The sequence below is a fragment of the Molossus molossus genome, unplaced genomic scaffold (genome assembly GCF_014108415.1).
Source record: "Molossus molossus isolate mMolMol1 unplaced genomic scaffold, mMolMol1.p scaffold_m16_p_28, whole genome shotgun sequence".
In the NCBI taxonomy this organism is placed as follows: Eukaryota; Metazoa; Chordata; class Mammalia; order Chiroptera; family Molossidae; genus Molossus; species Molossus molossus.
This window is the reverse complement of record NW_023425364.1, coordinates 1,089,340-1,110,668: the sequence shown is the minus strand read 5'-3', so window position 1 is coordinate 1,110,668 and position 21,329 is coordinate 1,089,340. Positions and strand designations below refer to the sequence as shown.

Genomic DNA, 21,329 nt, shown 5'->3' with positions numbered 1-21,329 from the left:
TGTTGATGGGCACTGGATTGTTTCTACTTTTTGGCTATTACAAATAGAGCTGCTATGAACATACTTATACAAGTCTTCATACGAATATATACTTTCTTTCTTCTTGGGTTTATAGCCAGGAGTGGAATAGCATACTGATTTGGTAGGTGAATGTGTAACTTTAAAACATTTTTTTTCCTTTATTGATTTTAGAGAGAGAGGAAAGGAGAGGGAGAGAGAGATGGAAACATTGATGATAGTGAACATCAACTGGCCGTCTCCTGCATGCCCCCACTGGGGATCAGGCCCATAACCTGGGCATGTGTCCTGGCTGGGAATCGAACCGGCAACCTCTTGGTGCAGGGTGGATGCTCAACCAGTGAGCCACACTGGCCATATGTATGTTGAACTTTTTAAGAAACTGCCATAATATTTTCTAAAGGGTTTGTACAATTTTTTCATCCCCACCAGCAGTCTATGAGAGCTCCAGTTCCTCCACATCTTTATCAACACTTCTATGCTCAATCTTTGTAACTTTAGCCATCCCAGAGGATGTGAAGCGGCATCTCGCTGTGGCTTTAATTTGCACTTCCCTGATGACTAATGACTGAGCATCTGTTCATGTGCTACTGACCATCTCTATATCCTCTTTGCTGAAGTGTCTGCTTGAATCACTGCTTTATTGACTAGTGGCCTTAGCACATTTTGAATTTCCATTTTCATTTAGATAGACATACTTTATAAGTTTTGTTTTGATTTTAGTCTTTGATTTATAGGTTATTTAGAAGTGTATTTTTAGTTTACAAACATTTGGGGACTTTTCAGAGATCTTTCAGGATTAATTTATGTGGTCAGGGAATATACTTTGTACACATGGATCCTTTTAAATGTGTTGAGGTTTGTCTGATGGCCCAGAATATGGCATATCTTATTAAATGTTTCATGTGCACTGGACGAGCATGTATACGCTGCTGTCGTTATGTGGACTATTATACAAAAGGTCAAGTTGGCCAAACAGGACATACAAATGGCCAAGAGACATATGAAAAAATGCTCAATGTCACAAATCATCAGAGAGATGCAAATTAAAACAACTATGAGGTATCACCTCACACCTGTCAGAATGGCCGCCATCAACAAATCATCAAACAACAAGTGTTGGCGAGGGTGTGGAGAAAAGGGGACTCCAGTGCACTGCTGGCGGGAATGCAGACTGGTGCAGCCACTATGGAAAACAATATGGTGTTACCTCAAAATATTAAAAATTGAACTTCCATTTGACCCAGTGATCCCATTTCTAGGAATATACCCTAAGAAGCCTGAAACACCAACCAGAAAAAATATATGTGCCTCCATGTTCATAGCAGCGCTATTTACAATAGCTAAGATCTGGAAACAGCCTGTGTCCATCAGAAGACGAATGGATAAAAAGCAGTGGTACATATACACAATGGAGTACTATGCAGCTGTAAGAAAGAGAGATCTTTTATTCTTTGAGATGGCATGGAGGGACCTGGGAGTATTACGCTCAGAGAAACAAGCCAATCAGAGGAAGACAAATATCACATGATCTCACTTATTTGTGGACTATAATGAACAACAACAAAAAAGCTGATGAACAAAACAGACCCAGAAACATAGAAAAGGGTATGGTTCAGACTGACAAATCTCAGAAGAAAAGACCAGGGTGGATGGATGAGATGAATCAAAGAACTTGTAGGCATGTATTCGTGACCAATGGACATAGACAACAATGCTTGGAGGGGGGGCGTTGAATAGGGAGGAGGGTATCTGAGGGGGGAGGGGGAAAAGGAGAAACATCTGTAACAAAAATAAATTAATAAGAAATAAATAAAATTTTAAAAAAGGTCAAGTTGGGCCTGGCTGGTGTGGCTCAGTGGTTGAGCATCAACCCATGCACCAGGAGGTCGCCGGTTTGATTCCCGGTCAGGGCATATGCCCAGGTTGTGGGTCCGATGCTCAGGTTGTGGGCCTGATCCCCAGTGGGTGGCGTGCAGGAGGCAGCCAATCTATGTTCTCGCTTATTGATGTTTCTATCTCTCTCTCCCTCTTCCTTCCTCACTAGAATCAATAAAACAACAACAACAACAACATTGAAGCAAGTGCATCTATTAGAAAATTAAAGCATGCACATTTATTAATGAAGCAAAGCAAGCAAACCTATATCTCTGGTTTATGAAACACAGGAGGGCTCTCAGCTCATCTGAAGAGCCAGTGGGGTGGGGGTTTCTGCCTTACACACCCTCCTGTCTATAGGTTTTTGTTTTCTTTTTTTTTTTCTTTATTGATTCTAGAGAGAGAGAGGAAAGGAGAGGGAGAGAGAGATAGAAACATTGATGAGAGAGAACATCAATTGGCCTCCTCCTGCGTGCCCCCGACTAGGAATTTGGCCCACAACTTGGGCATGTGCCCTGACCAGGAATCGAACCAGCAACCTCCTGGTGCATGGGTTGATGCTCAACTGCTGAGCCATACAGGTGGTTGGGCCTGTTTATAGGTTTTATTTATTTATTTTTTATCTTTTTATCCTCACTCGAGGACATTTTTGCACTTGTCTTCAGACACAGCAGGAGGGAGAGATGGAGGAAGAGAGAGAGAGAGAAACATCGAGTGGTCGCCACAACAGGACCCCAACAGTGGCCAGGGATGAACTGCAACTGAGGTACATGCCCTTAGTGGGAACTGAACTCCGGTCTCTCTGGTCCGTGGGCTGACACTCTAACTGCTGAGCCAAACTGGCCAGGGCTGTTTAAAAGTTTTTAAAAAATTCCTGTGTTAGCCCTGGCCAGTTTGGCTCAGCGGTTAGAGCGTGGCCTGCGGTCCGGAGAGACCCGGGTTCGGTTCCCGCTAAGCGCACGTATTTCGGTTGCAGTTTGTCCCCGGCCCTGGTTGGTCGTGTGGGTGGCAGCCACTCGATATGTCCCTTCACGTCGATGTTTCTCTCTCTCTCTCTCTTCCTCTCTCTCCCTCCCACTCTATCTGTACAAAAAATGGAAAAATATCCTCGGGTGAGGATAAAAAAATAATAATAAAAAATTTCCTGTGTTAGACGTCCTGGTACAGATTAACTCTGAAGGTCTTCCCTTTTCTTTGTTATGGCTTTCCCACAATCTATGGGAAGTACAGGCAGTTAGATCCCCAGACTGCTGGTTCTGGTTAAACAGTGGGATAAGATAAGCCGACAGTCTTCTTTCCTTCTCCTCCCTGCTGTTCTAACAATTTCAGGGCAATTTGCACTAAGTGGTCTCAGATTCCTCCCCCTCTCCTGCATTCTTTTGTGAGAAGATGTTTTAACCCTTCGTTTCTTAAGATAAGGCCCTGCTACAAGGGCCTGCAAAACAATCTCTGTTTCAGATCTCCTGAAACCCTTGGAACTTCCCCTATGTTGAGAGTGATCAAGGCGTCTTTTGTTTTGGTAATGAGCTGCCTTTTGGAAGCACCTAAGGGTGGGAGCTGGTTGCCAGTTTCACCAACCAAGTGATTAAAGGGTTGAAATTTTCAATCCTTCCCCTCCCAACCTCCAGGGGAGGGAAAGGGGCTGGGGATTGACTCCACTGCCAGAGGCCAATGATTTAAGAAAGCATGCTTCTGTAAGGAAGCCTCCATAGAAACCCAAATAAAATAGCTCAGAGATCCCTGGCTGGTTTGGCTCAGCGGTTAGAGCGCCGGCCTGCGGACCAGAGACGCAGGTTTGGTTCCCGCTAAGGGCACGTACCTCAGTTGCAGTTTGTCCCCGGCCTTGTGTCCCTTTCACGTCGATGTTTCTCTCTCTCCCTCCCACTCTATCTGAACACAAAATGGAAAAATGTCCTCGAAAGAGGATAGAAATAAATAAATAAAATAGTCCAGAGAGCTTTTGGGTTGGTAAATATGTGGAGATGGGGAGAGCCATGCCCTTGGGCAGGGGCGCTCCATGCCCTTTCCCCACATCTGCTCTATGTATCTTGCCCATCTGGCTATTCCTGAGTTATATCTTTTTGTAATAAACCAGTAACCTAGTGAGTAAATGCATTTCCTGAGTTCTGGAAACTATTCTAGTAAATTAATGGAACTGAAGGAGGGGGTTGTGGGTACTTCTGCTTTATAGCCAGTCAGTCAGAAGTACAGGTAACCTCTTGTAACAGCATTGTGAGTTGGAGAGGGTCACTGAACCTCCAAGCCATAGTCAGTTGGTCAGAAGCACAGGTAAGAGCCTGAGTTTGTACCTAGTGTCTGAAGTGTGTGTGTGTGTGTGTGTGTGTGTGTTGGGGGAATCTTGTAGTGCTGAACATTAACTTGTGGGATTTGATGCTACATCTGCATAGATACTGTCAAAATTGAGTTGAATTCTCAGACCCCTTGCTGGTGTCTGAGAATTGTTTGTTGGTGGAGTGGATCCCCTACCCACAACACACACACACTGGAATTGGATCTGGGAACACTATTCAAGTCTTTTACCCGTTTTTTTAAAAATTAATGCATTGTTTCTGACAAGAAGTCTGCTGCCATTCATATCTTCGTTCCTCTGTAAATACTTTGCCTTGGTTTTTCTGAAGGCTTTTATGATTTTTTCTTTATCACTGGTTTTGAGCCATTCGATTACAGTGTGTCTTGGTTTTCCCAACCATTGGAGCTCCGATGATCAATAACATAGAAGCAATTATAAAATGTACAGCACAGGGTTGGTTCCCATGGTCAGGAAGCAGAAAAATATCTGAAGAAATAATGGCTGCAAATTTTATAACTTTGATGACAACTCAAGAAGTTCAACAAACCCCAAACCCAGGAAAGGTAAAGAAAATCGCATTAAGGCACACTTCCCCGAGACTGGAAGGTACGGACAAAATGATAGACATCAAGAACGTGACCTTATAAAACTGGGTCTGAGTTTGTGATCTCACCGCCAAGTAATGCGTGTGTGAATTGGACCCTAAATTGCACACCAGAAACTGGGAATGAAACTATGGGGTAGGGCCATTTCCCAGGTCTGAGATTGAATTCTGGGTGGTGAACATGAAGAACAGATCTAAGAAGCACTACAACCGCCCTGGCCAGGGAACTCAGTTGGTTTGAGTGTCATCCTGATATGCCAAGTTTGCGGGTTTGATCCCAGGTCAGGGCTCATACAAAAACAGCTAATGACTGCATAAATAAGTGGAGCAACAAGTTGATGTATTTCTCTCTCTCTTTCTCTCTCCTCTCCCTCCCTCCATCTGTTACTTGCTCTCTAAAACCAATTAAAAAATAAAAAACATGCAGTAGCTTTGAAAACTGAACTAACAAAGCCATAGTCAGCAGAATGTTGTTAGGAAATGGTTAATCAAAGCTAACTGGGTCAATTCCCTGTTAATACAAAGCAAATTTTTTTAAAAAAAATCAATATTCTTCACAGAATTTAAACAAGAACCAGCATACAATAACAATATTCAAAATGTTCAGGATACATGCCCAAATTACTCAATGTATTAATAACCAGGAAAATGTCAAAATCTCACAAGGGAAAAGACATCAGATTTCAATTCAGAGATGGCAAAGATGTTGAGATTATCAGACAGACTTTAAGACAATTATAACAATGTTCCAAGAAATACAGGTAAGCACACTTGAAACAAATGGAAATATAGTTTCAGTAGAGAAAAAGAAGATATGAAAAAGAACCAAATGGACATTTTAGAACTGAAAAAAAAAAGTAACTGAAAAAATGCTGGGTGGGATAAATAGCAGAATGGACATGAGAGAGGAAAGGGTCAGTGAAATGAAGATAATTCAAGCTGAACAACAGAGAGGAGAAAAAAAGAAAAAGAAAATATAAACAGAGCCATAAGACATGTAGAACAATACCAAGACTTCTAACATTCATGTCATCAGAATTCCAGAAAGAGAAAAGAAATAGCACAGTGCAGAAAAAAGTATTTGAACAAATAATAGTTGAAAAATTCCAAAATTGGGCAAAAGACTTAAATTTACATATCAAAGAAATGCATCAAACCACAAACAGGATGAACTCTAACAAATTCACCCCCAAACACACCATAATCGAACTACTAAAAATAAAAGACAAAAATACATGCTGTACGAAGCCAAAGAATAACAAGGCACTGCATATGGGGGGGGGGGGTATTAGAATAATTGCAAATTTCTTATCAGAAAACATGGAAACCAGCAGACAATAGAACAACATGTTTCAAGTGTTGAAAGAAAAGGAATGCCAATACATGATTCTATATCCAGCAAAAATATACGTCGGGAATGAAAGCAACATGAAGACATTCTAAGTAGAAAAATATTTAAGAATTTATCACATACAGAACTGATCTGAAAGAAATGCTGAAGAGAGTGCTTCATATGGGAGAGAAAGGATACCAGAGGGAAATTTAGAATTTTAGGAATAAAGAAAGGATAACAGAAACATTGACGACTCTTCAGAAGGACCATGACTCTGCTGACACCTTGATCTCAGAGTTCCAGCATCAAAACTGTGAAACAATACATTTCTATTGTTTAAACAACAAACAAACAAAAAAGGTGACTATCTGGGTTATTACAATAGGCTATTTTCCTCCTATTAAAATCTTTTTAAAATATGTTTTTATTGATTTTTTCTAGAGAGGGAGGAAGGGAGAGAGAGAAATAGAAATATCGATGAGAGAGAAACATTGATTGGCTGCCTCCTGCACACCCCTCACCCCCAACACACACACTGGGGATTGAACCTGACACCCAGGCTTATGTCTGACCCGGAATCGAACTGAAACCTCCCACTCCATGGAATGACGCTCAATCCACCAAGCCACACTGGCCAGACTCCTCTTAAAATCTTTCAAATATATGTAATGATTGAAAGCCAAATTTATAATGTAGTCTAACAGGGTTTCCAGGCTTTTTAGATGTAAAATGTAACAAGTAAAACATAAAGGGAGAGGGTAAATGGACCTAATGGTGGTAATAATCATACATTCTACTTGAAGTGGTGGAATAGTCATTCCCAGAAATCTGTGAAAAGTTGTGTATTTGTAACCCTTAATCACTAAAAGCTATGCAAAAAGATGTAGTGGAAAAACTCAATAGATACTTTAAAATGAAATAGTAAAAGAATTAAAATAATCCCAAAGAAGGTAGAAATTAAAAATAGGAATAAAATTAAAAAATAAAAAACAAAAAATCCCCAACCCTGGCCGGTTTGGCTCAGCGATTAGAGCATTGGCCTGAGGACCAAAGAGTCATGGGTTTGATTCATGTCAAGGGCATGTACCTCAGTTGTAGTTGGATTCCCTGCCCTGGTTGTGGTCGTGCAGGACGCAACCAATCAATGTGTCTCTCTCACATCGATGTTTCTCTCTCTCTCTCTCTCCCCCATTCTCTCTGAAAATCAATGAAAAAATATCCTTGGGTGAGGATTAAAAAAAGAAGAAGAAAACAAAAACAAATAATGAAATGATAAACCTAAATCCAATCATATACATAACTGCATTAAGTATAAGTGGTTTAAAAACACCAATTAAATTATCATAATGAATTAAAAAGTAGATAAAAGTATATAGTATCTAAGAGAAACTCACTTTAATATAATGCAAATAAGAAAAGTAGAAAGATGCCTGGTCTGTGTGCTCAGCGGTTGAGCATTGACCCATGTACCAAGAAGTCACCGGTTCAATTCTTGGTTGGGGCACATGCCCAGGTTGTGGCCAAATCCCCAGTGGGGGGCATGCAGGAGGTGGCCAGTCGATGGTCTCTCTCATTGATATTTCTACCTCTCTCTCCTTCTCCCTTCCTCTCTTTCTAGAATCAATTAAAAAAAATTTTGTTTTAAAGAAATGGAAAAAGATATGCCTTGCAAACACATCAAAGGAAGTTGGAGGTGGCCATATTAATATCAGACATGGTAAAATTATGTTTCTACATTCTGTAGTGATATATCCTACAAGAAAAATTAACAAGGATAAAGAGGCTAATTACATAATGAAGAAAGAGTCGATTCACCAAGAGGACATAACAGTCTTAAATGGGTATAAACCTAGCAAAAGAGACTAAATATATATGAAGCAGAAATTAATTTAAAAAACTAAAATACATTCATAATTTTAGTTGAAGACTAACATTCCTCTGTTAGTAATTAATAAAATAGACAGAAGATCAACAAGGAAATAGAAAAATTGAACGCCATCAGCCAACGGTATCTAATTGACATATATACAGGGTATCCAAAAATATGTATACAGGGTGTCTGTAGATTCTATTACATTTTGAAAATGAAATGTATTTTAATAAACACTGGCTTTATAATTACTCAAAGTGTGTATACATTTTTAGGGAGACATCCTATGGAACTCTCCATCCAGTAACAGAAAAAATACTTTTTAAAAAATTTGTCACTTACTCTTACACTTGACACTCAGCATTATTTTATATTAGTTTCAGGTGTACAGCATAGTGATTAGACATTTATATAATTTATGACATGATCCCCCAGTAAGGCTAGTGCCACCAAACCTACATGGTTATTACAGTATTATTGATTATATTTTCTGTGCTGCACTTTACAAGCCATGACTCTTGTAACTACCAATTTGTACGTAATCTTTTTACATTTCTCACCCAAGCCCCCTCCCATCGGGCAACCATCAGTTTGTTCTCTGTATCTATGAGTCCATTTCTGTTTTGTTTGTTCATTTATTTTGTTTTATAGAATCCACAAATAAGTGAAACCATGTGGTATTTGTCTTTGTCTGACTTATTATTTTTATTCTCACCCGAGGACACTTTTGCATTCATCTTCAGATAGAGTGAGAGGGAAGAAGAGAGAGAAACATTGATGTGAGAGAGACACATTGACCTGCCGCCACCCACATGACCCCAACCCAGGGCCGGGGATAAGCTGCAACCGAGGTATGCACCCCTGGTGGGAACCGATTCCGGGTCTCTCCGGACCACAGGCCAACGCGCTAACTGCTGAGCCAAACTGGCTAAGGCTGACTAATTTTTTTAAAATATGTTTTTATTGACTTTTTAGAAAGACATAGAAACATTGTTATGAGAGAGAAACATCAGTGGGCCGCCTCCCGCATGCCCCCTACCCTGGGGATCAAGCCTGCAACCCAGGCATCCATCCTGACCGGGAACAAATCAGGACCTCTCAGACCATGGGACAATGCTCAATCCACTAAACCACACTGGCCTGGCTGTCTGACTTATTTTACTTAGCATAATACCCCCTATTCTTTTTTTTTTAGGTCAAGTCATATTTCATTGTATATATGTACCATCTCTTCTTTATCTAATTGGCTATTCATGGGCATCTTGACTATTGTAAATAATCATATTTTGAATTAGTACTTTGTATTTCTTAAGATAAATACCTAGAAGTGAAATTTCTGGGTCATATAGTTGTTCTACTTTCAATTTTTTTTTTTTTTTTAAATTTGAGAGCATGTTTATAAAAACTGGGGACAGTGAAATAAGAAAGGGTTTAGGATAGAAGAAGTGACAAGAAAGATCCTAGGTAAGGCTGCTTGGCTACTTTCAATTTTTGAAGAACCTTCATACTGTTTTCCACAGGGACTGTGACGATTTACCTTCTCACCAACAGGGCATGAGGGGTGCCTTTTCTCCACATCCCCATCAACACTTGTTGATTGATTGATTATAGCCACTCTGACAGGTGTAAGGCGACATCTCCTTGTGGTTTGATTTGCATTCTCCTGATGTTTAGTGATGCTGAGCATCTTGTCATGTGTCTGTTGGCCACCTGTCTGTCCTCTTTCGTGAAATACTATTCATATACTCTGCCCATTTTTAAAAATTGGACTTTTTCTTTTTTGGGTATTTGGGTTTTATGTTCTTTATATATTTGGGATATTAATCCCTTATTGACCGTATCATTTGTAAATATCTTCTCCCATTCAGTAGGTTGCCTTTTTGTTGTGTTAGTGGTTCCTTTCATGTAGCAAAAGCTTTTTAGTTTGATGTAGTTCCATTTGTTTATTTTTGTTGTCTTTGCCTCATGAGACATATCTAAAATAAATATTACCAAGAACTAAATATCAATGCTATTACCAATGTCAAAGATTTTCTTGCTTGTGTTTTCTTCCAGGAGTTTTATGATTTCAGTTCTCACATTTAAGTCTCATTCATTTTGAGTTTTGTGTGTGGTGTATTAACATGGTATGATATCATTTCTTACATCCGTTCGGCTCCCAGCACCACTGTGTGCGCTTGCCTCCTTGTCAGAGATCAGTGGACCGTATACATGTGGGCATATTTCTGGGTTCTATTCTGTTCCATTAGGTCTCTGTGTTTTTGTTTTTGTTTTTAATTTTACTTTTCTATGTGTCTGTTTTGATTACTATAGCCTGGTAATGTAGTTTGATATCAGGAAGCATGAGATCTTCCATTTTGTTCTTCTTTCTCAATATTGCTTTGGGTATTTGAAGACTTGTTCCATATAAATTTTAGGATTATTTGTTCTAGTTCTGTGAGAAGTGCCGTTGGTATTTTGGTAGATAACATTAAATTTGTACAATTGACTGGGAATTGAACCCATGACCCTTTGGTTCACAGGCTGACGCTCTAACCGCTGACCCAAACTGGCCAGGGCTGAAGTATTTTCTTATTATACTTTGTATTTCTGAGGTATCAGTTGTCATTTCTTTTTCTTTTTTTCTTTCTTTCTTTTTTTTTGGGGGGGGGGGTACAGTGAACTTTATTGATGGTACATGACAAAGTAGGGCTCCCTAAGCCCCATCCCAGGGGGTCTGGGATGGAAACTCGAGGTCAGGAGATCTGTGTGTTGAGGGATCAGTTTGGGACAAGGACTCCCCAGCAGCTGAGGGCCTCTCTTCTCCTCGCTGGGGTTGGTGGTCCAGGGGGCTCTTACTTCTTAGAGGCCATGTGGACCATGAGGTCCACCACCCTGTTGCTGTAGCCGAATTCATTGTCATACCAGGAAACAAGCTTGACAAAGTGGTCGTTGAGGGCAATGCCAGCCCCAGCATCGAAGGTGGAGGAGTGGGTGTCACTGTTGAAGTCACAGGAGACAACATGGTCCTCAGTATAGCCCAGGATGTCCTTGAGGGGGCCCTCTGATGCCTGCTTCACTACCTTCTTGATATCATCATATTTGGCAGCTTTCTCCAGGCGGCAGGTCAGATCCACTACAGACACATTGGGGGTGGGGACACGGAAGGCCATGCCAGTTAACTTCCTGTTCAGCTCAGGGATGACCTTGCCCACAGCCTTGGCAGCGCCGGTAGAAGCAGGGATGATGTTCTGGGCAGCTCCTCGGCCATCACGCCACAGCTTCCCAGAGGGGCCATCCACGGTCTTCTGGGTGGCAGTGATGGCGTGGACCGTGGTCATGAGTCCTTCCACGATGCCAAAGTTGTCATGGATGACCTTGGCCAGGGGGGCCAAGCAGTTGGTGGTGCAGGAGGCATTGCTGACAATCTTGAGGGAGTTGTCATACTTGTCATGGTTCACGCCCATCACAAACATGGGGGCATCCGCAGAAGGGGCAGAGATGATGACCCTCTTGGCTCCACCCTTCAAGTGAGCCCCAGCCTTCTCCATGGTAGTGAAGACACCGGTGGACTCCACAACATACTCAGCACCAGCATCACCCCATTTGATGTTGGCGGGATCTCGCTCCTGAAAGATGGAGATGGATTTTCCATTGATGACAAGCTTCCCGTTCTCAGCCTTGACTGTGCCTTTGAACTTGTCATGAGTAGAATCATACTGGAACATGTAGACCATGTAGTTGAGGTCAATAAAGGGGTCATTGATGGCGACAATATCTACTTTGCCAGAGTTAAAAGCAGCCCTGGTGACCAGGCGCCCAATACGGCCAAATCCGTTCACTCCGACCTTCACCATCGTGTCTCAGGGCTGAGGCTGCTGGCACTGCGCAGGAAGACGCGGCTGTCTGACAAATTGGAGGAGCAGAGAGCCGTCATTTCTTTTTCATTTCCAATTTTATTTATTTAAACTCTCTTTTTTTTTTCTTAATAATTCTGGTAAAAGGTTTATCTTTTCAAGAAACTAGCTCTTGGTTTTATTGATATTTTGTATTGTATTTTTAGACACTATTCTTTGTTTTCTTTTCACTCTTATCTTTTTGTTGTTGTTGTTACAGATGTTTCTCCCTTTTTACCCCATTGACACTATCCCCCCACCCCCCCGCATCCCCGGCTTTGTTGTCCATGTCCAATGTTCATGCACACATGTCTATAAGTTCTGTGGTTTATCTCTTCCCTCCCCTCACCACCCCCTCTTCTGAGTGTTGTCAGTCTGTACCCTACTTCCGTGTCTCTGGGTCTACCCTATTCCTCAGACTGTTATGTTCATTATATTCCACAAATAAGTGAGATCATGTGGTATTTGTCTTCCTCTGATTGGCTTGTTTTGCTTAGGATAATACTTTCCAGGTCCCTCCATGTCATCTCAAAGGATAAAAGATCTTTCTTTCTTACAGCTGCATAATACTCCATTGTGTATATGTACCACAGCTTTTTTATGCATTCGTCTACTGATGGACACTTGGGCTGTTTCCAGATCTTAGCTATTGTAAATAGTGCTGCTATGTACATGGGGGTACATATATTCTTTCTGATTGGTATTTCAGGCTTCTAAGGGTATATTCCTGGAAGTGGGATCACAGGATCAAATGGAAGTTCAATTTTTAATATTCTGAGGTAACACCATATTGTTTTCCATAGTGGCTGAACCAGTCTGCATTCCCACCAGCAGTGTACTAGAGTCCCCTTTTCTCCACATCCTCGCCAACACTTGTTGTTTGATGATTTGTTGATGGCGGCCATTCTGACAGGTGTGAGGTGATATTTCATTGTTGTTTTAATTTGTATCTCTGATGATAAGTGATGTTGAGCATTTCTTTATATGTCTCTCGGCCATTTGTATGTCCTGTTTGGAAAGGTATCTATTCAACTCCTCTGCCCATTTTTTAATTGGGTTCTTTGTCTTCCGTCTGTTGTGTTGCATGAGTACTCTACATATTTTAGAAATTAACCCCTTATCTGATGTATCATTGGCAATGATGTTCTCCCGTACAGTGGGTTGCCTTTCCATTTTGATGGTTGTTTCTTTTTCTGTGCAGAAGCTTTTTAGTTAGATGCAGTCTCATGTGTTCATTTTTTCCTTTGTTTCTGTTGCCTTAGGTGATGTATCAGTGAAAATTCTGCTGCGTATGATGTCCAAAATTTTGTTGCCAACATTTTCTTCTAGAATTTTTATGAATTCATCAGTCACATTTAAGTCTGTTAGCCATTTTGAGTTTATTTATGTGTATGGTGTAAGTTGATGTGTAGTTTCATTTTCTTGCATGTAGCTGTCCAATTTTCCCAACACCATTTATTAAAAAGGCTGTCTTTACTCCATTGTATGCTCTTGCCTCCTTTGTCAAATATTAATTGAGCATAATGTCTTGGGTCCATTTCTGGGTTCTCTGTTCTGTTCCACTGGTCTATATGCCTGTTCTTGTGCCAGTACCAGGTTGTTTTGATTACAGTAGCTTTGTAGTATAAGCTGATATCTGGTATTGTGATCCCATCTACTTTGTCCTTCATTTTCAAGATTGCTGTGGCTATTTGGGGTCTTTTTTGGTTCCATGTGAACTTTTGAAGTATTTGTTCTAGTTCCGTGAAATATGTTGTTGGTATTTTGATGAGGATTGCATTGAATCTATAGATTGCTTTTAGTAATATGGACATTTTAAAGATGTTAATTCTTTCAATCCATGAACAAGGTATGCACTTCCACTTTTTTATATCTTCCTCTATTTCATTTTTCAATGTCCTGTAGTTCTCTGCAAATAGATCCTTTACTTCTTTGGTTAAGTTTATTCCTATGTATCTTAATTTTTTTTTTTGCCACGATGGTAAATGGGATTGTGTTTTCAGTTTCTCTTTCTGTGAGTTCATCATTGGTGTATCAGAATGCTGTTGATTTTTTGACATTAATTTTGTATCCTGCTACTTTGCCAAATTCATTTATTAAGTCTAGTAGATTTTTGATGGAGTCTTCAGGGTTTTCTATGTATAATATCATGTCACCTGCAAATAATGACAGTTTCACTTCCTACTTTTCAATTTGGAACCCTTTTATTTTTTTCTTCATGTCTGATTGCTGTGGCTAAGACTTCCAGTACTATGTTAAATAAGAGTGACAAAAGTGGGAATCCCTGTCTTGTTCCTGTTCTTAAGGGAAATGCTTTTAGTTTCTGCCCATTGAGTATGATGTTGGCTATAGGTCTTTCATATATGGCCTTTATTATGTCGAGATATGGTCCCTCTATTCCCACATTGCTGAGCGTTTTTATCAGAAATGGATGCTGGATTTTGTTGAATGCTTTTTCAGCAACTATTGATACGATCATGTGGTTTTTATTCTTCATTTTATTTATGTGGTGTATCACATTTATTGATTTGCAAATACTGTGCCAGCCTTGCATCCCTGGGATGAATCCCACTTGGTCATGGTAAATAATTTTTTTGATGTATTGCTGGATCCAATTTGCTAGTATTTTGTTCAGGATTTTGGTGTCTATGTTCATCAGGGATATTGGCCTGTAGTTTTCTGTCTTTGTAGTGTCTTTTTCTGGTTTTGGAATTAGAATTATGCTGGCTTCATAAAACGAGTTTGGAAGTCTTCCTTCTTCTTGAATTTTTTGAAATAGTTTGAGGAGAATTGGTATTAGTTCTTCTTTGACTGTTCAGTGAAACTCCCTGGTGAAGCCATCTGGGCCTGGGCTTTTGTTTGCTAGGAGAATCTTGATTACATCTTCAATTTTCTTAGTTGTTATAGGTCTGTTCAAGTTTTCTATCTCTTCCCGGTCCAGTTTTGGGAGACTATGTGTTTCCAGAAATTTGTCCATTTCGCTTAGATTGTCTAATTTGTTGCCATATAATTGGTCACAGTAGTTGTTAACGATCTTTGTATTTCTGTGATGTCAGTTGTTACTTCTCCTTTTTCATTTCTGATTTTGTGGATTTGGGTTCTCTTTTTTGTATCTTGGTGAGTCTAGCTAAGGGTCCATCAATCTTGTTTATCCATTCAAAAAACCAGCTCTTTGTTTCATTGATCTTTTAAATTGGTTTTTTTTTTTTTTTTTTTGTCTCTATGTTATTTATTTCTGCTCTGATCTTTACTATTTCCTTCCTTCTGGGGTTTTCTTTTTGTTTGCTTTCTAGTTCTCTACATTGTGAGGTTAGATAGTCTATTAGAAATTTTTCTTGTTTCTTGAGGTAGGCCTGTAGTGCTATGAACTTCCCTCTCAAAACTACTTTTGCTGAATCCCATAGATTTTGTGTTGTTGTGTGTTCATTTTCATTGGTTTCCAGGAATTTTTTAATTTCTTCCTTGATCTCCTCAGCAACCCATTCATTGTTTAATAACATGCTATTTAGCCTCCATGTGTTCAAGTGTTTTTGCATGTTTTTGTTGCAATTGATTTCTAGTTTCATGCCATTGTGATCTGTGAAGATGCTTGATATGATTTCAATCTTTCTGAACTTGTAGAAATTTAGTTTGTGTCCTATCATGTGGTCTATCTTTGAGAATGTCCCATGTGCACTTGAAAAGAATGTAAATTCTGCCGTTTTGGAGTGTAATTCTCTGTAGATATCTATTAAATCCACTTGGTCTAGTGCTTCATTTAGAGTCTCTTTTTCCTTGCTAATTTTTTTTGTCTAGAGGATCTATCCAGTGATGTCAGCGGGGTGTTGACGTCCCCTGCTATGATTGTATTGCCATCAGTTTCTCCTTTGAAGTACTCCAGAAGATTTTTAATATATGTTAGTGTTCCTATATTGGGTGCATATATGTTTATCAAGGTTATATCTTCTTGTTGGATAGATCCTTTCAATATTATGTAGTGGCCTTCTTTGTCTCTAGTTATGGCCTTCATTTTGAAATCTATTTTATCAGACATGAATATTGCTACCCCAGCTTTTTTTTCCTTTCCGTTTGCTTGGAAGATTTTTTTCCATCCTTTCACTTTCAACCAATATGAGTCTTTTGTTGTGAGGTGGGTCTCTTGTAAACAACATATAGATGAGTCAAGCTTTCTTATCCATTCAGCTACTCTGTGTCTTTTGATTGAAGCATTTTATTTACATTTAAGGCAATTATTTACATGTACTTATTTATTGCCATTTTTATTGTGGTTATATTTTTCTTCCTATTTCTTCTGCTAATTACAGCAGTCCTTTTAACATAACTTGCCATGCTGGTTTGGTGCTAATGTATTCCCTTAGCTCTTTTTTGTCTGGAAAGCTCTTTATTTGACCTTCTATTTAGAATGACAGCCTTGCTGGTTAGAGTAGTCTTGGATTCAGATCATTGTTTTCATGACCTTGATTACTTCATGCCACTTCCTTTCGGCGCGTAGTGTTTCTGTTGAGAAGTCAGCTGAGAGCCTTATGGGGTTTCCTTTGTAGGTAACCTGTTGTTTATCTCTTGCTTCTTTTAGGATTCTCTCTTTGTCTTTAATTTTTGGCATTTTAGTTAGTATGTGTCTTGGTGTGGGCCTGTTTGGGTTCTTCTTACTTGGGGCTCTCTGTGCTTCTTGAACTTGAATGCTTTCTTCCTTCAAAAAATTAGGGAAGTTTTCTGTCACTATTTCTTTGAATATATTCTCTATCCCTTGCTCATTTTCTTCTTCTTCAGTGACTCCTATGATGCGAATATTATTATGTTTCCAGTTGTCCCACAGTTCTCTTAAGCTGTCTTCCTGTTTTTTATTTATTTATTTATTTTCTTTTTTTTATCCTCACCCGAGGACATTTTTCCATTCTTTTGTTCAGATAGAGTGGGAGGGAGAGAGAGGAAGAGAGAGAGAGAGAAACATCGACGTGAAAGGGACACATCGAGTGGCTGCCACCCGCACGACCAACCAGGGCCGGGGACAAACTGCAACCAAGGTATATGCCCTCAGTGGGAACCAAACCCGGGTCTCTCTGGACCGCAGGTCGACTCTCTAACCACTGAGCCAAACCGGCTAGGGCTGTCTTCCTGTTTTTTAATCATTTTTTCCTTTTGGTTTTCTGATTGGTTGATTTTTTCTACCCCGTCTTCTAATTCACTGATCCGGTCGTCAGCTTCCTCTACTCTGCTGTTTAGACTTTCCAATGTGTTCTCTATTTCTGATATGTCATTCTTGATTATTTCTTGGTGATTTTTAATTTCCAATTGGTTGATTTTCAACATCTCTTTGTCGTTACTCATGCTGTTGAGCTTCCTCAAGATCATGGCTCTGAATTCTAGCTATGTTAACTTGCTTAACTGCTCCGTATTTATCTCATCTTCAGTAGAGGTCTCTTGTTCTTTCATTTGGCTTTTGTTTCTTTGTTTCACTCTTCTAGCTATCACAGTGGGCTTTGGAGCCTGCCAAATTTTTCCTGTGGGGGTTGGTGTTCTGCTGTTTGTGGCTTTCTCTGCTGGGTTTCTATGAGCAAAGGAGGACCCACATTAAACACCACTGTCAAGACTTACTTTCCTGGTTAGAGTTGCTAGCCTAGGAATGGTACAGTTATCCTCTAGCTTTTTGCCTGGAGGCTATCAGTAGCTATTACTTGAAGAGCCTTGGGTTCACAGTTGAATGAAAAACTCCCTCAGGTTTTCAGCATAAGGGGATTACCCAAGGGTGGGACAGATGCTTGTTGTTAATGCGCTTCAATTTGCATTTCAATTGCCCACCTGGGTGGGGATTAATCTCCGAGGGAGGGGCTGCTGCCTCTCCCCAGAGCCCTGGGAAGGAGTAAGACGGTCACAGTCCTGTGTGGCTGCAACTCAGCAAAAGCTTTGAGTGCCCTCCAAATCCTGAGGGTCCCCACACAGTTCCAGTCCAGTCCACCCCCCCCCCCTCTGCTGGAGCCCAAGGTGAGTGGCTATGGCTATTGTACCATCTGTCCTGGCTCTGCGCTGTGGAGCTGCTTGGGAGTTTAACCCGAGGGCGCTGCTCACAGCTAAGTCTGCTGCTGTCTATGGGCTCCCAGCCCCCCTCTAGCACCTCCACAATCCTACCAGGATCGAGTCAGTGTCCCTGGTTATATGATCCTCGCAAGCTGCTTTGTCGTTGCTTTTTCCCGTCGCTTTGTCTTTTAGTTGTAATTCCAGTTTAGTCCTGGGAGACGGTCTGTGTAGCTTCCATTCACTCTGCCGTCATTTTGGAATCCCCTTCGCTCTTATCTTTATAATTTTTTCCTTCTATATATATTTTTTTAACAAATGTTATATATTTATTTTAGTGATTTCTAGAGAGATAATGGGAGAGGGAGAGAGAGGGAGAATCATTGATGAGAGAGAATACTGATTGGCTGCCTCCTGCATGCCCCCCACTGGGGATCGGGCCCACAACCTGGGCATGTGCCCTGACCAGGAATCGAACTGGCAACTTCTTGGTGCATGGGTCGATGCTCAACCACTGAACCACACCAGCTGGGCATTTTTTCCCTTCCATTTACTTTGAGCTTTTTCTGTGGTTCTTTTTCTAATTCCTTTAGGTGTAAGGTTAGATTGCTTATTTTTTCCTTTTGTTTCCTTGAGATTGTTCTTGTTTCTTTTTTTAAAATGTTTTTATTGATTTTAGAGAGAGAAGAAGTGAGAGGGAGAGAGAGAGAAACAGCAATGTGAGAGACAAACATCTATCAGTTGCCTCCCCCACACACCCTGACTGGGGATCGAACCTGCAAGCTGAGTATGTACCATGACCAGGAATCAAATTGGTGATCTTTCAGTTCACAGGGCAATGCTCAACCGAATGAGCTACATTGGCCAAGGCTTGTTCTTGTTTCTTGAGGTAGACCTGCAAGGCTATGAATTACCCTCTTAAAACTTTTTTGGCTCTGTTCTGTAGCTTTTTGGGTTGTTTATGTTTTCATTTTCACTTGTCTCACATATATTTTGATTTCTTTCTTGATCTCATTGCTAACCTATTCATTATTTAGTAATATGTTATTTAGTCTCTGTGTGTGTATTTTTCAGTTTTTTCTTCTAATTGATTTCTAGTTTTGTAACCAGAAAAAAGGTTCGACTGCCTGCCACCACAAAAACCAAACTTGCGAGACAGAGCTGGTGAAAAAGGAAAGTGGTTTATTCAACTGTTGGTCACCTGAAGACATGGGGGACTCTTACTGCCAGTCTATCTCAAAACTTCAATGCCGACAGAGGTTTTAATTTTTTTTATTTTACATTTATTTATTTATTTTTAATGTATCTTTATTGTTAAATGTATTACAGATGTTCCTCATTTTTTCACCTGTTGACACCCTCCTACCCACTCCCACCCACCTCCTGCCTTTCCCCACACTGTCGTCTGTGTCCATTGGTTATGCATATATACATATAGGTTCTTTGATTTATTTTTCCCACCTCCCAACCTCCCTTCCCTTTGAGATTTGTCAGTCTAACCACCAATTTGTACTTCTTAATCCCTTCACCTTTTTTACCCATTTCCCCAACCCCCTCCCATCTGGCAACCAACAAAATGTTCTCTGTATCTATGAAAATGTTTCTGTTCTGCTTGTTCATTTTGTTTGTAGATTCAATTGTCGATAGATACATATTCATTGCCATTTTGTTTGTTCATATTTTTTAGCTTTTTCTTCAAAAAGACCCTTCAACATTTCATATAATAATGGTTTGGTGGTGATGAACTCCTTTAGCTTTTCCTTGTCTGGGAAACTCTTTATATGGCCATCGATTCTAAATGACAGCTTTGCAGGATAGAATAATCTTGGTTGTAGGTTCTTGCTTTTCACCACTCTGAATATTTCTTGCCACTCCCTTCTGGCCTGCAAAGTTTCTTTTGAGAAATCAGCTGACAGTCTTATGGGAACTCCCTTGTAGGCAACTAACTGCTTTTCCCTTGCTGCTTTTAAGATTCTCTCTTTGTCTTGAACCTTTTGCATTTTGATGATGATGTGTCTTGGTGTGGGCCTCTTGGGGTTCATCTTGTTTGGGACTCTCTGTGCTTCCTGGACTTGTATGTCTGTTTCCTTCACCAGGTTAGGGAAGTTTTCTGCTATTATTGTTTCAAATAGGTTTTTGATTTCTTGTTCTCTCTCTTCTCCTTCTGGCACCCCCAAGACGCAAATGTTGGCATGCTTGAAGTTGTCCCAGAGGCTCCTTAAACTATCCTCATTGTTATTGGATTATTTCTTTTCTTTTTGCTGTTCTGATTGGGTGTTTTTGCTTCCTTATATTCCAAATTGATGGTTTGCTTCTTGGCTTTACCTACTCTATTATTGAATCTGTGTAAATTATTATTATTATTTTTTTAATCCTCACCCGAGGACATTTTCCCATTTTTTGTTCAGATAGAGTGGGAGGGAGAGAGAGGAAGAGAGAGAGAGAGAAACATCGATGTGAAGGGACACATCGAGTGGCTGCCACCCGCACGACCAACCAGGGCCGGGGACAAACTGCAACCGAGGTACGTGCCCTTAGCAGGAACCGAACCCGGGTCTCTCTGTACCGCAGGCCGACGCTCTAACCGCTGAGCCAAACCGGCCAGGGCATAAATTATTCTTTATTTCACTTAGTGCCTCCTTAATTTCTGACTGGTCCTTTTTTATGCTCTTGAGGCCCTCACTAAGTTCACTGAGGTTCTCACTAAGTTCATTGAGCATCCTTATAAGCACTGTTTTGAACTCAGTATCTGTTAGGTTGCTTATCTCCATTTCGCTTAGTTCTTTTCCCGGAGTTTTGTTCTGTTCTTTCATTTGGGATCTGTTTCTTTGTCTTCTCATTTTGGCTGTCTCCCTGTGTTTGTTTCTATATATTACTTAACAAGAGATACGGCTAGCTTAGACCAGATGCTGCTTGTTTGAAAGAATTTAGGAAAACCTGAAGCAGGATCCAAAACGGGCCAATCCTATGGTAAAGCAACTGGCAACAGCTTGGGTGGGCCTCAGGGAATCACCAGGACAGAGCAAACAGTATGAGCTAGGTTGCTAACGTCCCAGATATAGCTCCCACCCACTTCCCCAGGGAAGGGCTCACCGAAGGAACAAAGGCCTTTGCCAACATGTCTATCCAGGAGAAAGCTGCCTCTCCAGCCTTCACTCCAATGCCAAACAACTCATTTCTTTCCCATATGTCTCTGGTGCCTTTCAAGCTGCCTCCCCAACGCTGGAGCCCGAAGGGTGTGAATCTGAGTAAGTCTGTGCGTGGGCCCTTTAAGAGGAGCTGCCTGTGGCTCCAGCTGCCCCAGTCTCCCTCAGACTCAGTTCTCGCTGGTTTTAGAGCCAGAAGTGATAGGGATTCTCTTCCTGGCACTGGAACCCTGAGCCAGGCACCTGGTGTGGGACAGGGACCCCTCAGTTATCAGGGAGGAC

General features: G+C 40.7%; 1 protein-coding gene across 1 annotated transcript; it reads right to left on the bottom strand.

Annotated features, from left to right (window-relative positions):
- Positions 1 to 10,756: 10,756 nt before the first annotated feature.
- On the bottom strand, positions 10,757 to 11,909 carry LOC118641316 (glyceraldehyde-3-phosphate dehydrogenase-like). The gene has a single exon (XM_036278430.1). It carries the CDS (start codon positions 11,848 to 11,850, stop codon positions 10,849 to 10,851), a length of 1,002 nt encoding a protein of 333 aa, XP_036134323.1. The 5' UTR covers positions 11,851 to 11,909; the 3' UTR covers positions 10,757 to 10,848.
- Between the last annotated feature and the right edge of the window lie 9,420 nt (positions 11,910 to 21,329).